The sequence below is a fragment of the Anneissia japonica genome, unplaced genomic scaffold (genome assembly GCF_011630105.1).
Source record: "Anneissia japonica isolate Jap-2015-1 unplaced genomic scaffold, ASM1163010v1 scaffold287989_len141851_cov153, whole genome shotgun sequence".
Lineage (NCBI taxonomy): Eukaryota > Metazoa > Echinodermata > Crinoidea > Comatulida > Comatulidae > Anneissia > Anneissia japonica.
The window spans coordinates 28195-42416 of record NW_022708804.1 but is presented as its reverse complement, the minus strand read 5'-3'; the positions used below and the strand labels follow the sequence as shown (position 1 = coordinate 42416).

The following is a 14222-nucleotide window of genomic DNA, read 5'->3' as shown; positions in this document are numbered from 1 at the left end:
TTCTTTTTTTTTTTTTTGCGAACTTTGGATGGGCTTCTTTTTGAGGTTACTTTTGCAAAGTAAAGAGGGGAGATTCTTTAAAAAAAATGCCCTAAATGTTGGGAATTACTATTAGAAAACAATAAATAGGGCCACTGTAACATCAGTCTGTATCATATAGGGCCTATCTAACCAACCGGCATTAAATCACCTAAACTACTCTGTAAACCAAGCGTTTTTTTAATCTATTTTTTTTCTTTGAAATTCATGTGCAGTTTAAGCACTACTATCTCAAATAGAAGTCGATGCTATATTGGGCTTCTTTCGAGGCTACAGTATCTTTCCAAACAAAAGAAGGAGGCTTTAATTCGAGATGGGCTTCCTCTCGAGATTAAGCCCATTGGGCTTCTATTTTATGTTTTACGTTATGCAATTAATAATTAAAAATTAGTGTTATTATTGCACTTGCACATACTGTCTGTCGGCGGCGCAGCATCCTCGTCCAGATGTTGTCCAGACTTTGACGAGTATTGAAGTAGGCCTATAAGTAATTTATTAAATAAATTGTTTATTATGATTTCCTAGAAAAGTGCCTGGGTGTTAGACTTGCGCCTGTAGGTCTACTGTATGTATATCTTTATCGTCTATTGATATAATACTCACCTTGATAGCCAGAGGCTGCACTGATTCGAACCTCGCTAGCTTTTCTTTTTTTTTAATTAAAAAATTACTTTTCGTTAAAGGGCTTGGTACTATTATTATATCTTATGTTCTTATTTAAGCACATCCATTCAAATGTATATCACATTATTTTAGGGTCACCGTCATTGTCACGTAGGTTCCTACTGGGAAATTCCACAAATTATTTTATTATTTATTTAGATATATACAGACAATAATTAGATTAAACAATAATATAAGTAAAATTGAAAAGCAGAGCTAAAAATAAAGTAATATTAATAAAATGATATGATTATAATGATGACATGAAAATAAACAATTACAAAATTAAATAAAATCCAAACTTTCATTTTAAAAAGCAAGGCAGTTTGAGACTGCAATTACCATTATAGAACAAATTGAAAATTAGAGAATGAAAAATATAAATTAATGAAAAAAACAACCAAGGTAACAAAGCCAATCATTTTTTCCATTTAATTAATTAAACTTGAAAATGGCTAATTTTATGAGAGAAAAAAAAAAGGAATAGTTTGGTTCACCATTCACTAAATTAACAATCAGATATAATAATCAATATCAAATCATACAAGTTGTACAGTACCTTTAGATATATTTATACATCTACACACACATATATGTATACACATATATAGGCATATATATATATATATATATATATATATATAGGCCTATATATACTTTAAATTGAATATAACAAGTACAAAAATTTAGGATACTCTACTTTTTTTTATAGCAGAAACTTAAAATTGATCACCTTTAAAATATAATTAAAATATGAACTAATTACTCAAGTTTATGATTATGGCAACAATATGTGGAGGTATTGCAATGAAGTTTGTTCACTTAGTGGTATTACTTTAAATAAATAATATAATTTGTCAAAATGTTTACTTAATCAGATATTGTAGACTATAATATTGTGATACAGTTTTCAAAATTAGGCCTATGCAATTGTTGATACATCGTATCAAACATAGTAGTCCTCTACTAGGAAATTCCACCAATTATTTTTTTAAATGTAGCACGATTGTGAATCCACATCGTGGAAGCTGGTTAGCCGCACTGTAGGCCTACTATTGAAGGTTCATGAATAATACGTGTTTAAAATTAACTCTAAGCCTACCAGTGATAGAAAATATAATGAAAGTCGCGAAATACCGAATATACATATTTTTAGCTCCGATGACGAGTTCTTGGAGTACCCTGTTGATTGGTTAATAGGTAATAGATCTTTTTTGCTAATTATGGCTTTTGTATGGGCGGCCGTTAGGGCCAAGTATTTTTATTAATACTATTAGCGGCAAATTATTTATATTATTATTATTAGCTCCGATGAAATGCTCTAAAAACACCCGGCTGATTGATTCAGCGCCAGTTTAGAAAGGCGGACGTGCAGGAAATTTTATAGCCTACACATAAACTAGAGGTGATTTCTAACAAACGTTTATGGCCCTTTTTAAAGTTGCACCCCAGTGTGCTCCATACACCGGGTGGCAGCGGGCCTGAGTGGCAACGGGTATAGGGTGGCAAAAGGCCGGGTGGTAACAGGCTTATGGTGACAAAGGGTATTGTAGACTATAATATTGTGATACATTTTTCAAAATTAGGCATGCAATAATAATAATAATAATAAGTGTTCAAATTTTGGAAGCCTGGTCCTTTATAATGTTCTTCGACTTTGCAACAGAATGCCGGTAACGAATCAAATAGAATTGAGTCATTCAATTCGTCTGGAACGTCTTTCCATAATCACGGGAATTAATTTACAGTGCTGAATTTGAAGGCTTCGGTCCTGGAAAAGGGTGTTTGAATGTTAGCATTTACAGATATCGCGGATTTAAAGATATTTAATGTAGGCCTATAGTAATCAGCAACGCAGTCAATTTTTCCAGTAATTCACTGTGAATATGACACTAATCAGCTTTATCCTGTTTTGAGTGTTGACATGGATAATAATTTAAGCCTTTTGGGCATTTCTTGTCTGGTTTGGTGTAGGCACATCGTGTTGCCTTCCTTCGTATCCTTTCTAATTTAGCTGAAAGATGTTTTGTGTATGGGTTCCAGAATGGGAGTCCATATTCAATGACTGGTAATATTAACGATCTGTAGAGAGATGTGAACTACAACACATAATTACCGTCAAAATCTGTTATGATCCCAACCAGGTTAGGAAAATGTAATTCTGTTGGAGTAGTAAATTACTGTCATAGAATGTGTTGCGAATGATGTTACTTCACTTGTTTACTGTCATTTAGAGGGCGTTTATTCCGGGAAAATAGACGCAATGGGGCGTTCATTCGAATAATTATATGGTACTTTTATAACGATAATTCGATCGTGTTTTCCATCATCCAACAAGTTTGCAACAGTCTAAAACTTATTAGTCCATCAGGCCTACTATTTTAATTTTTCCCAAGCTTCGTCAACGACTTAACTTTCAAAACAGATCTGCGCCCATGCGATTATGTACTTTATCGTAGGCCTACATGGGATTTAAAAAATATTAAACACCACTCTTCCTCACCCTTTCATAAAAGTATTAATAATGCATTTGTGTACCTTATTTCCTTTAGATTTCATCTGATTGACTACGCAACACGCTATCAAGTATGGAAATCAACTTTATCACCATCCTTGCCTTAGGTTTAGTTTTTGCTGCCTACCGAGCGATAGAAGTATGGAGAGACGAAATGTATCACCTTAGGCAGGATCTAAAAAATCAAAATGATAAGATGACTGAACTGACCTACAACATTAGGGAGCACACGCAGAATTTCAACATTCTCCGTGAGAGTGTCTCATCCGAAACCGCTGCTATTGAAAAATTTCGTTCAGATTCTAACCACAATACCCAAAAGTTTAAGGAAATAGTGGAAAAAATGGCAAAACAAATGGACGAAGACCGGGCAAAGCGGATTGAATGCAATAGAAAAATTGAAATGCTCCAGGAGGAAATCGTTAACATGAAGAAAACATTTGAAGAGAAAATCGGTAGAATGGAACGGGACCGTTATTATGAATCAAAAACAACAACTGCTGTTGGTCAACCAGAAAGGCGATGGGGAATTTTTGACTATGTATTGACAATAGTGGCTATGCTTAAATTCTGGTAAACGACCAGTGGCGTATCTAGGGGGGTAAAAATTACTGGCGCGGCCCCTACCCCTAAAATAAATCATGGTCAAGTAGTTAAAAATCACCTAAAATCACCTTATTTTGCTAATTATCACCCCTCAACTTATTATCGCCTTCCCCCACTTTAACCCACCTCCCCACCAGTTCCCCCTTTTCAAGACTTCTAGATACGCCACTGTAAACGATCTATTGGTAACATTAGCTATCTCTTTTAACATAATTATTTCCGCATGTTTGATGATATGCATACAATACATTACTGTATATAATAATCTTAGGTAATCACTAAAGTATCATTCATAATCATGTAGGCTACGTTCTTCTCGACCTTACTTCATTTCTCCTTCTATTGTTCAGGTACCGTCTCCTGTCCAGAGGTTGGTTGCATGCAATGTCTCAATTCTTGTTTTCTATCTTTAGACACCCTGTTACAACAAGCGTGGTGTGTCATGCCGGTCCATTCTTGTATGTTGCCAGACTATATCTTGCGTGGGTTTCCCCTGGGTCTATTTCCATTGACTTTCCCTTCTAGGAGCAGTTTTTGCACACCCTCCCTTCTAATATTAATATTCCCCAGGGATTTTATCACTTTTTCCATTTACAAGACTTTTTCATTTGTCATTCTTCGACAGTGGCGGCGCTATGCGGCGGGGAGGGGGAGGGAGGCGGAGGGAATTCCCCATTTCTACATATTAGATTATCTACCTATAAAATCGATTAAATAAGCCTTGGACCACTTTCGTGACATTTTGAACGACGTCCGACCACGCCCACCTCGGGCCAGGTACCCCAGCATATTTCCCCCTAAAATTTTACCTTCCCCCTCACTTCCCCACCCCCAGATTTCAGACGCTGACGCCGCACTGTTCTTCGAGTTCATGATATTCTTTAGTACTCTTCTCAGAATTCACATTTCAAAAGAACTGATGTTGTCTTCTATTTCGGCAGAAGGGTCCATGCCTCTGCTGCATACATGAATGTGGAGACGACGCAACAATTAACATATATTGGTATGAGGAATTCATTATTGTCATTTTATGTGACGCTTTTTTGATGAAATTTGATAGTGTAGACAAAGCTTTAAAGTTGAGATATTTTCCCCGGCCCCTTGGACAACATCAAATTGAGGTTCTTATTGGTGCATAGGCCTATACTTTTTAATGTTTTTACCGCAGCCGATGACGGAGCCGACTTGCGGAGGTTTCATATGGCATAAATAAGGCCAGGATGTATGGGCTACAGTCACTTGCTGATTTTTTTAAATGGGTTCAATGACATTATTGGCCTCAAAGGCTTTTGAGCTGCGGATTAAGCTGTGTTCACACCATCAAACTTTATGTGACGAGTAACTGTGATATACTCATATTTGGTTGATGTGGCATATATGGGCACATCACACAAAATCTGTCACATAAAATGTCATAGTGAGGACAGAGGTTAAGTTGTAAACATGTCAAACTCAACTACAAACCCGTGATTATTTTTTTTTTCGAATCTACAATAATCCAGTTAAACATTTAGGCCTATTCAGTATTTTTATATATCTTTTTTTTTTTCTTTTTTGTAGGGTTTCACCTACATTTACAGTATTTCCAATAAAATACATTCGTCGATGTTAAAACATCTTACGTTTATATAAGATTAACATACATAAGAATATTTTAAAACCCACATGGTGCGCATGCAACAGGAAATAAAATAAAATGGGGTCAGTCCAAAGCGGCTGACTAATACATTTTTTAACATTCATTTCGAATAATTCAGTGGTTATACATCTTTCCTTATACTTTCTTTTATACATTTTCTTAATAAACGCCTAAGGGTAATATCTGCCACTATCCTAGACACAAATTCATCCTTATAAAAGCTCTTAAAAATATAATTTGGCCTACTCACAATATTCCTGGTGCACACGTATCAAAAGCGAAACATGTGGCATCCTCTACGGCTGACTAATTCATTATTTTTGCTTAAACATCAGTTAATATAAAGTTCCTTTACCCGTGATTATTAATAGATTAAATTTTATAGATTCTGTAAAACGAACTTATAAATTGCTAGGTATTACTATAAAACTCTTGTCACACAGTCGAGTAATTTTGGTTCAGTTTTTCATTTTTACAGGAGTATATAGACACTTAACATTCCCTATAGCCAGTGACACTATTAATTTGATTGAAACTTGTCAAATCATAGAAATTTTAAGGACAATCTGAATAAGGGTATACTGATACAGGATCTAGAACATATCGATGCAAAATTACTGTAAATGCTCAATATACAATTTTTGGAGGCTTCAGTGCAGCGCTTATAAAAAAAAATATTGGTGTGGCGCTTTCCATGCCCCATATTACCATACTCATCTCACGTATTTCCGTAGTTCAGTAGTATAATCTATTCTCGATTCAGCGGCGCTTATTCGAAAGCAGCGTTGAGAGAGAACAAACGTTTACGGTAACTTTGTATTGCCTTACTTTTAAAATCACATTTAAGTTAATTTTATATCTGACATATATTTTTACTGTAGGTTTAGTATTGTTTGATGTTCTTTTTTGAAACTTTTTTCTTACATTTTAGTTAAAGTAACTTTTGCAAACTTTGATTCGCTTTGTATTTCTTGTATTGCTTTGGGTGCAATGCACCTTCCATTTCCATTATGAAATGTGCTGCTGATGAAAAAGTGTAGTTCCTAATAAATTACTATTATGATTCAGGCACACAATATTGCGTGTTGTTTGATCGAACCACTCATTCTTAGCCAACAATGTTTTCTGAGTGTATGTAGGCCTACACCAGGCTTGAAAGCCACAGTATTTCTCGTAGGCCTACACTTTGACTTTAGTCTATGCTATGCAATACCCAATTCACATGGGACAATATGTTACACAGGACTTGTGCTAGGCAAAATTTAGCAAGGTTCTGCAGTGGCAACCTATGGGAGCATGGCCGGCGGAACCGGGGGTGCCCCACTTTTTGTCTGGAGATTTTTGTATGATCGGAAAGAAATGCAAGAAAAGAAAGAGGGAAGGAGAAGGATGGGAAAGAGAATGTTTATCCAGTCCCCGACCGAGATACATTTTCTCGCAATTCACATTGGCGGATCTGGGGGAGGGGTCATGGGTACTGACCCTCCCTTGGGCAACAAAAAAAAAAAGAATAATTCTAGACCTACCTTTTCAGGACCGGTGAGCTTTTTTGTAAATTTTTATGTTACAATATGTTATAATATATTAGAATTTTGAAGAACATAAGTCATTAAAACGCACTTCAAATGTCGGGAAAGCTCATTTCCCGCCATTTAGGAATCAAATTTTCCCGGGGGAGAACACCTGGACCACCCTTTTTTTGGGATTTATCTATTCATGGAAAACATAATACGCATGCAACTACTCATTTATTTATGTATGTATACACACATAAAATAAAAAATGAGAAAAATTTACCTAACAGGGTAAAACCTTAAATTTTGAAGAACTTAAAAAGTCATTTAAAAGACATATCCGAAGTCAGGAAAGCTTATTTCCCGCATTCTAGAAATCGAAATTTTCATTGATTCATTGAATCATTTTCAAGAGGGGGAAAACCTTGAATTGTGAAGAAATTAAAAGTAATTAAAAGACACTTCAGAAGTCGGGAATGCTCATTTCCCGCCTTCTAGGAATCAAAATTTTCACGGGGGAACCGGGACACCTTTTTCTTTGGGGTTCATTGAATTATTTTCAAGAGGGGGGAAAAACCTTGAATTTTGAAGAACTTAAAGTAATTAAGACACCTCAGAAGTCGGAAAAGCTCATTTCCCGCCATTTAGGAATCAAAATCTTCCCAGGGGATAACCCCGAACCCCCTTTTCTTTGGAGCTTATCAATTCATTGAAAAAAGAATATTTAATCAACATTTCCCCGGGAAGAACCAGAATCTCCCTTTTCTCTTTGGGTTCATTGATTCATTATAATAATTTTTAAGAGGGGGAAACCTTGAATTTTGAAGAACTTAAAAGTAATTAAAAGACACCTCAGAAGTCGGGAAAGCTCATTTCCTGCCATTTAGGAATCAAAATCTTCCCAGGGGATAACCCCGAACCCCCCTTTTCTTTGGAGCTTATCGATTCATTGAAAAAAGAATATGTATGCAACTACTTTTTTTTTGTGTGTATGTATACACACATAACCGGCCAATTTACTGTAATAAGAATGAGAAAGTTTACCTGACCGTTTTCAAGAGTGGGAAACCTTGAATTTAGAAGAACAAAGTCATTAGACACCTAGCTAAAGGATATTTCAGAAGTCGGGAAAGCTCATTTCCCACCATTTAATCAACATTTCCCCGGGAAGAACCCGAATCTCCCTTTTCTCTTTGGGTTCATTGATTCATTATAATAATAATGTATGTATACACACATAACCGGCCAATTTACTGTAATAAGAATGAGAAAGTTTACCTGACCGTTTTCAAGAGTGGGAAACCTTGAATTTTGAAGAATAAATTCATTAGACACCTAGCTAAAGGATATTTCAGAAGTCGGGAAAGCTCATTTCCCACCATTTAATCAACATTTCCCCGGGAAGAACCCGAATCTCCCTTTCTCTTTGGGTTCATTGATTCATTATAATAATTTTTAAGAGGGGGAAACCTTGAATTTTGAAGAACTTAAAAGTAATTAAAAGACACCTCAGAAGTCGGGAAAGCTCATTTCCCGCCTTCTAGGAATCAACACTTTCCCGGGGAAGAACACCCGGACCCCCCCCCCCTTTTCTTTTTGGGATTTATGGATTCATGAAAAAAAAATCGTATGCAACTACTCAATTTTTTTTATGTATGTATACACACATCTGCTGTTTTCAAGGGGAAAACCTTGAATTTTGAAGAACTTAAATTAAAGACACTAAAAGATACTTCAGAAGTTGGGAAAGCTCATTTCCCACCATTTAGAAATCAACATTTCCCCGGGGAGAACCTGAACCTCCCTTTTCTCTTTGGGTTCATTGATTCATCATAATAATTTTCAAGAGGGGAAAACCTTGAATTTTGAAGAACTTAAAAGTAATTAAAAGACACCAGAATTGTCGGGAAAACTCATTTCCCGCCTCCTAGGAATCAAAATTTGACCCCCCCCCTTTTCTTTGGAGCTTATCGATTCATTGAAAAAAGAATACGTATGCAACTACTCATTTTTTGTTATGTATGTATCACAAATAAGGCCTACTTCCTGTAATAACAATGGGAAAAAATTACCTGACTGTTTTAAGAACTTAAAAGTAATTAAGACACCTTAGAAGTCGGAAAAGCTCATTTCCCACCATCTAAGAATCAAAACTTTCCCGGGAAGAACCCGGACCCCCTTTCCTTTGGAGCTTATCGATTCATTGAAAAAAGAATACGTATGCAACTACTAACTTTTTTTTAAATGTATGTATACACACATAACCGGTCAATTTACTGTAATAAGAATGAGAAAGTTTATCTGACCGTTTTCAAGGAGGGGAAAACCTTTAATTTTGAAGAACAAAGTCATTATACACCTAGCTCAAAAGTCGAGAAAGGTCATTTCCCGCCATCTACAAATCAAAATTTTCGGGTAGATATTTTTTAAATACAATAATTCCTATGTTCAAGTTGATAACTTTTACATTACTTCAAAAATGGGCAAGTTAATTTCAAAAAACATTTTTATGATTTTTTAGGTATTTAGCATGGGACAATACATCTTTAAGGATCTTGGACTTCTTCACATCTGGAACCTTGGACTCCCTAATCAGGAAACTTGGATACTCCTCTTCGGGGAATCTCTAGTTGTGCCACCGAGTTTATCTCACTGTTGCGTTGCCAATCCACAGTGACATTCAGCACACGTCCCATGCAATTGTTTGTATAAACCGATTGAAAAAATTAAGTTCTTGAAACTGATAAGCTAAAATCACATATGGTAGCTAGCAAAGGAAACCTTGATTTTATAATGAGTTTTACTCAACACTGAAAATCAATCACTCAATAAATCAATCAATCATTCTTCTTTTATTACGGAAATAACATTTTGTTTTAATAATAATTAATTAAAATTTCTTTCATTTTAATATTAGTACAAACAAAAAATGACCAAGTTTAATTATATATTGACCAATTTAGCAGCTGTAACCATATTTGTTAATTTTTGTACCAGGATGTCATGCGGAAGATACCCAAGTCCACAGTCCGGTGCAATCTGTAACCGTTCAGCCGGTATGTACTTCAAAGCTTCACAAATCCGTTCCTGGATTTCTGCGACACTTTCAACTTGACTCTTTGCAATAGCAACACAACCCAGTATCACGCTTGTCTTGGTAAACATCTTGAGAAACGACAAGTCATTGTGGCAATGGGCATCTTCAATTGAAACTTGATTAAAATATAAAAGAAAGCAGTTATTTGAGAATGAAACAAAATCTATTATATTATAAGCTTACCACTATCTGCAATAACAAATTAATACTGCAATAGCATGCACAGTGGCGGATTCTAGGGTGGCGGCCAGCCGGCCCAGGCCCCTCTAAATTTTTCAAATTGTAAAAACTTGTGAAAAAAAGAAATTATATTCAAACTTTAAGTCTGAGAGTGCCATTTCCAGCCTTCTAGAGGTGACATAATCGTAAATTTTCTTACTTCAACCCCAACCATGGTGGGGCTGTAGTCAAAGGAAATAATTTTACATGAGTTTTACATACCTGCATCAAAGACAGCTTCGTCAAGATGTCCTGCAAGTGTCAAATAGGATGACCTATCAGCTTTCAAATAGTCTGTCTGGTCCTTTAATTTAAAAATCATGTTATAAACACATCATTCTTCTCAAAGCAGATAACAGATACAGATAAACTTTGTTTCATCCTTTTCATTGGAAATTACATGGTTGAAAATATGTTTCTCATTGTCACAGACATGATACAAATATTTCTTTTATTTTTAAATACAAGTTAAATTTTAATTACAATAACTCGAGTACATATCTTCAAAGATTTGCATTAAAGTTTCTGATTCTGAGATTCTGCCACGAATAAAATCTTGATAGCAGTTAGTACGAGCCCTTGTCGACCGCATTCTACAGTCTACAGGGGCGGATTTAGGGGGGGGGGCCGGCCCGGCCCCGGCACCCCCTTTTGGGAGGTGAAAAAAGGGGGAAAAAAGAAAAAAAGAAGAAAAAAGAAAAAAATGATAGCCCACAACGGCTCAAATGTTATTTTCGGGCGTCTAGAACACAAAAATTTCGGACCCCCTAGGGCATTGTTGTCTCGATCGGCCCAAATTTCGGCCCCCCTTTCGGCCCCCCTTTTCGACATCTCTGGATCCGCCCCTGGTCTACCCAGCTGTTTCAATGCCTACCAGCAAATTGCTGGGAGTAGCCTGTGGTGGACCAGCATCCTACCCAGGTGGAGTATCACAGCTCCAGCCATATGAGTCCTAGTAGTTCAGCAAGGATTTTCTTTTATCTACCATGCTGCTCTTCATGTGTTTCAGGGCTGAAAAGCATGTGTTTCAGTTGGATGCTGGGAGGTAGACTTTATACAAGAGGAGCAACAAACCCCCACCAAAATGCCAAGGAAGCAAAATGGGCACCCTGGCCTGACGTGAGCCCAATAGCTCCAGTCTTTAACTTTAGATATACTTTTACATATGTAAGTGCATCGACGTTGCAGCATTTTGCGCTATATACTGTAAGTAGTACCTTATTACTAAACTACAACTACACATATAAAATCTACGACATTTCCAAATGTATGTGGGTCAGAACATTATTTATTGCCACACACACAGGTGTAGGCCTGACTGTAAGGATGTATAGATCTCTGGTAATGTATACCTCATATGCATAGGTTGAGGGGCCCTAAAGTGCAAAGTAATTCCATTAAGTGGGTTATAAAAATAAAAAATAACCATTGAGTTTTTATTCAATAGGGATTTAGTTCTGAATGTTTGAATTCCCCACCATGTCAAATTCAGCATCCGCAACCTGCAGACATAATATCGGTGCTGGTTCTAGCACCAGGTATACTGGTTGTAGAGTAAGTCTTCTCGGATAAGCACTATAATTTAAATCGTATAGATAGGCCAAGTGTACACAATGACACACATGTACTATAAAGAACCCAGTACATCTTTCGAGACAAGTAGGGAGCTACCCGGTGTACTGATACAAACAGCCCCTGTGGTGGATGATGGAGTTTGCTGGTATAAGTTTACTGGGTAGCGCAGACAAACAGGGACCCTTAGAGGTGAAAAAAGTCATTGAATGAGCTACTAGTCCACACAAAAAGCACCATGGGCATCTTTTTTTGATGGATACCAGGGCTATACAAATGTACACTATTACTATTACTGTACCTTCTACATTATGCAGCCCCAATCACTCCATTAAACCACAGGTACATCTGGAGCCTGAAATTTGTTAAAGTGAAACCTTTACTTACCAGACGGTCTGGATATCCGCAACAGATATGGATTATCTTGGTGACGTCTGAGCCAACATCTTGGAAGCACGATGCGGCATGCCTGATGCCATAATCTATTGCTCTTGCAGGAATTCGAGCAAACAATGGTTCATCGATTTGTATATGCTTGCATCCTTCACATCAAAGAAAAAAGGTTATGTTCAAGTTGTAAGGCGCAAGGCAAAACATACTGTTAACTATTTATAAGTTAACTTCTCTAGGACTCATATGGGTGGCGGAAACAAAAAATATAAAAGCGACCAGAATAAAGTAATTGCGATGAAGTAATGCAACGATTATGATGATGATGATGATGATGATGACAACACTCAGGGGTGGATCCAGAAATGTCCAAAAGGGGGGGCCGGAAGGGGGGACCGAAAGTTGGGCCGATTGAGACAACACTGTCGTAGGGGGTCCGAGGCATGCCCCCCGCGAAATTTTTGTGTTCTAGACGCCCGAACATAACATTTGAGGCATTCTGGGCTATCATTTTTTTTCTTTTTCTCTCTTTTTTTCTTTTTTCTTTTCTTTTTTTTACCTCCCAAAAGGGGGGGCCGGGGCCGGGCCGGCCCCCCCCAAATCCGCCCCTGACACTGATGATTTTACAGTAACTATACCATTTCTTAAAAAAAAAATTCAATGTACTACCTTTTATCTATTAATTAATATTAATATTATGTTGTTTTTGTACATACAGTACTGTTTTTAATTGGACTGTTTTACTGTACTGTAGTGATTTTTTTATATGGTTTGCCAGCAACTAATTAATTTCTTGTAGTATGCTTTTGCTTTTACAAGACCAATAAAAGTTCTGTATTCTGTCTAGCTCAGTCGGCTAAACTGGTGGTAACTGCTGTGTGTTGAACAATGGGATCTCTAGATCCCCTGTTCAATTCCCAGCGCTGCTCTCCTTGTGTATCAGATGGAGGGCTGAAACACAAGTTATGAAAGTGCACCGTCTTTTGGAAAAGACATTTAAGCCGTTAGTCCCTTGTGCATTACGGCCCGTGTGCATGTTAAAGAACACAGTACACTATTCAGAAAAGAGTAGGGGATTGAAGGACCCCACTGGAAATAAGTCTTCTTCAGACTTTCATGGGTTATCATTGGTATTTACACTGAATAAATTCGTCCATCCATAATGGTGATGGTGATGGTGATGATGATAATGACGATGATGATGACGTTGATGAAGAAGATAATAATGGTAATGATTACGATGATGATGGTGGTGGTAACGGTGATAATGATGATGAAGATGATGATGAATAAGATGGTGATAAATACAATACCTGCTTTAACAAGCTCCTTTATTACTTTCTTAAGAATTAATACAATTGCTTCACTCAGTTTCTCCACATCAGAATAAAACTTATCTGGAAGAAAAAAATACACAGAAAAGAGGAAATCCATGTGTATTATTAACCTCACCATTGTTATAAAGCTAATTACTATTATTCAGTGGCGGCTCTAGGAGAAATTTTCTGGGGGGGGGGGCTAAGTTGTCCGACAGGGAGACTTGAGTATCCACTTTACACAAAAAAATAAAACAAACGTCTATTTCAAATAATTTATTCCCTAAAATAAATGTCCCTCAAAAACCCTTCTCAACAATACCCGCCCCCGGGGTGATTATTCGAATAAATATGGTATTAAAACCATTACAAATCACTATAGGGCTAAGTATTCTTGAAAATGATCAAATAGATCGAAACGCTGAATTTCAAAATGTCTCTGCCTCTTTTCGGAATTACTGTCTTTTTGTTTTATTTTTATTATAGGGCTAAGGATAGTAGATATGGTTGGGAGTTATTGAAACTGAATGGGAGTGAGCATGCATTTAAAAATGCAGTTTACTAAAGAGATGCAATGTGATGTGTATACGTGTAGCCACTTACTACTGGTACTCTCAATAATGGTCATTGGTCCGGGAATTGTGTACTTGAC

At 36.7% G+C, this 14222-nt stretch overlaps 1 protein-coding gene and 1 long non-coding RNA gene across 2 annotated transcripts in view; one reads left to right on the top strand and one right to left on the bottom strand.

The window, feature by feature from the left end:
- Window positions 1-6538, top strand: part of LOC117106588 — a 12707-nt gene extending 6169 nt beyond the window's left edge. The window contains exon 2 of the long non-coding RNA XR_004445098.1: window positions 3255-6538. This is a non-coding gene — a long non-coding RNA (uncharacterized LOC117106588). The remainder of the gene's footprint in view (window positions 1-3254) is intronic.
- Window positions 6539-9813: 3275 nt separating this feature from the next.
- Window positions 9814-14222, bottom strand: part of LOC117106590 (5-methyltetrahydropteroyltriglutamate--homocysteine methyltransferase-like) — a gene marked incomplete in the record, with an annotated part of 10064 nt that continues 5655 nt past the window's right edge. Inside the window, 5 exon segments of the mRNA XM_033247974.1 lie at window positions 9814-10188; window positions 10515-10596; window positions 12252-12406; window positions 13568-13651; window positions 14174-14222. Of these exon segments, the coding sequence (XP_033103865.1) occupies window positions 9920-10188; window positions 10515-10596; window positions 12252-12406; window positions 13568-13651; window positions 14174-14222 (639 nt within the window).